The sequence below is a fragment of the Elephantulus edwardii genome, unplaced genomic scaffold (assembly GCF_000299155.1).
Source record: "Elephantulus edwardii isolate Elephantulus edwardi_28Jun2011 unplaced genomic scaffold, EleEdw1.0 scaffold00074, whole genome shotgun sequence".
In the NCBI taxonomy this organism is placed as follows: Eukaryota; Metazoa; Chordata; class Mammalia; order Macroscelidea; family Macroscelididae; genus Elephantulus; species Elephantulus edwardii.
In genome coordinates, this window is record NW_006399824.1 from 3977678 (window position 1) to 3980388 (window position 2711).

Below are 2711 nucleotides of genomic sequence, written 5' to 3' on the forward strand. Positions count from 1 at the left end.
TTTGTTGGTGTTTTGTGTGTGTGTGTGTTGTTTTTTGGTTTTTTTAAAATATCCACTTGGGTGGCAGTTACAGTTTCTTTTTTTTTAATAATTTTAATGAGCATTTACAGAGATTTTGGATTTCCATTCATTCATTGCTGCACTTCTCTCCCCGCCCAGCCCTCTCCCCCCACCCCCAGTTTGCTCCTCTCTTTCAAAAGTAAAAGAAACATTCTTTCCCTGGTACACAATCCCCCCGCACCTCTCCCACCGCCCCAACAGGATATGAACAGACACTTCACCAAAGAAGACATTCAGATGGCCAACAAGCACATGAAGCAATGTTCAAAATCCCTAGCTCTAAGAGAGATGCAAATCAAAACAACTATGAGATATCATCTCACCCCAGTCAGAATAGCAAAATTTAACAGAACAGCAAACATCAAATGCGGGCAAAGTTGTAGAGAAACTGGAACCCTTATTCACTGTTGGTGGGAGTGTTAAAATGGTGCAACCACTGTGGAAGGCGGTATGGCGCTTTCTCAAAAAGTTGCAAATAGAGATACCATTTGACCCAGCAATTCCACTACTGGGAATATATCCCAAAGAGACCATAACTGACATCCAAGTAGATACATGCACACCCATGTTTATCGCTGCTCTGTTCACAACAGCAAGGAGTTGGAAACAACCCAGGTGCCCATCAACAAATGAATGGACAGAGAAGCTGTGGTATATTCACACAATGGAATACTATGCTGCATTGAAAAACAAGGAACTCATGCAATATTATTCAAAATGGGTGAGCCTGGAGGACATTATGCTGAGTGAAATATCTCAGTCGCAAAAGGACAAATATTGCATGGTGCCACTGTTGTAAAATGGGATTGATATCAGGGTTGGGGTAAGACTGAGAAAAACTGGATAAATTGTGTATACTGCACTGACACAGATGAAGGAGTGAATAATTTAAAAGCGATGTATGATAGGGTATTATGGTTATCACAAGAGTCCACAATTAAGGTTGCATAGTGGAATGCTGATTTTTTAAGTACAAATCTCAGACTTTTGCCCAGTCTCTTTTTTTCTTTTTTTTAATTTGGTGTACTGTCAAATTGGATCCGACTGGCACAGGAGGAGTTTGCCCCTCCTTCTCCAGTGGAGTATCTGGTGGATTCGAACCAAGTGCCTTCAGGATGCCCAGCCTCTTTTTTAAAAAAAGATAATTTTGTAATATAGACAGCACTTTCACCAATTCAATATTTTCTCATGTACAATTTAATAAGCAGCTCTCATGGCCTTGTGGATAAGGAGTTGTACTGCCAATTAAAAGGCACATGATTCAAATCCACCAGGTGCTCTGTAGGAAAAAGATGGGCTATATCCTTCAGTGTGACTCACAGCCTCTGAAAACTGATGGAGGGTCACCTAAGAGTTGATTCTGACTCAATGGTACATAACAACAACAACAACAACAACATTACTGTAATAATATGGACACAGAGTAGAAGAAGGAGATAAGGACAGGGAACACAAAAAAGAAAAAAATAATATTGACAACACATTTCCTAATTCAATATTTTTGTGTGTATAATTTAATAAGACACTCCTGATTCAGGCCTAGTCTTTTCAGTCACTTCAGTCACTTATTATGCATCTGAGATCTGAAAATGAATAAGGATGACAGAAGAAGAACTGATGCCTTTGAACTGTGGTGTTGGAGAAAAGTACTGAATATCCCATGGATGGCCAAAGGAACACACAAATATGTGTTGGAGAGGCTGCAGCCAAAGTGTTTCTTGGAGACAAAGAAGATGAATCTTTGACTCATCTCCTTTGGGTGTGTTGTTATGAGAGATTATTTAGGAAGGGACTTGCTTGGAAAGGTGGAGAGACTGGGAAGGAGAGGAAGGTCCTCAACAGGTGGATTGACACAGTGGCTGTGGCAATGGGCTTGAGGGTGTCAAAGATGAGAGGATGGCACAGGATAGGACAGGGTTTAGACTTTTTTGATCATAGGGTTGCTATAAGTCGTACTCAACTCTATGGCACCTAACAATAACAACAACTTCATAAAACCAATTATGTTATACAATCATCACCAAGTTCCATTATCAGAGTTCCCATTCCTTTAAAGACTCAGTGCTACCTATGCATTGATGATCTTCTTACCCTATCTCTCCAGCCCTTGTTAAGAACTATTAACTGCTAATCTCAATATATTGGTCTAGCCTAGATAATTAATATCTGTGAATTCATGATGTTTCTTCTGTTGTTATTGATTTTCACTCAGTATAATGTTTTCAAGGTTCACACACGTTTTTGCAAGTATAGGACTTTCTGATCTCCTTTAAGTGTTCATTATAAAAAAGACCTGAGCCTGTCGCCGCTGAGGTCCCACCCGCAAGGCCTGCCCACTGCCACCGCCGAGATGCGTTATGTCGCCTCCTACCTCCTGGCCGCCCTTGGGGACAATTCCTCCCCCAGCTCCAAGGACATCAAGAAGATCCTGGACAGCGTGGGCATCGAGGCCGATGATGACCGGCTCAACAAGGTCATCAGTGAGCTAAGTGGGAAGAACATTGAAGACGTCATTGCCCAGGGTATTGGTAAACTTGCCAGCATGCCTGCTGGTGGTGCTGTGGCCGTCTCCGCAGCCCTTGGCTCTGCAGCACCTGCTGCCGGCTCTGCCCCAGCTGCAGCAGAGGAGAAGAAAGAAGAGAAGAAGGAGA

At 42.2% G+C, this 2711-nt stretch overlaps 1 protein-coding gene across 1 annotated transcript; it reads left to right on the forward strand.

Annotated features, from left to right (window-relative positions):
* Nucleotides 1-2393: 2393 nt before the first annotated feature.
* On the forward strand, nucleotides 2394-2710 carry LOC102863791 (60S acidic ribosomal protein P2-like; the record flags this gene model as incomplete). Its single annotated transcript, XM_006889045.1, has 1 exon — nucleotides 2394-2710. A coding segment is annotated over exon 1 (300 nt), but the record flags the coding sequence as incomplete, so codon positions are not given.
* Nucleotide 2711: the final 1 nt, after the last annotated feature.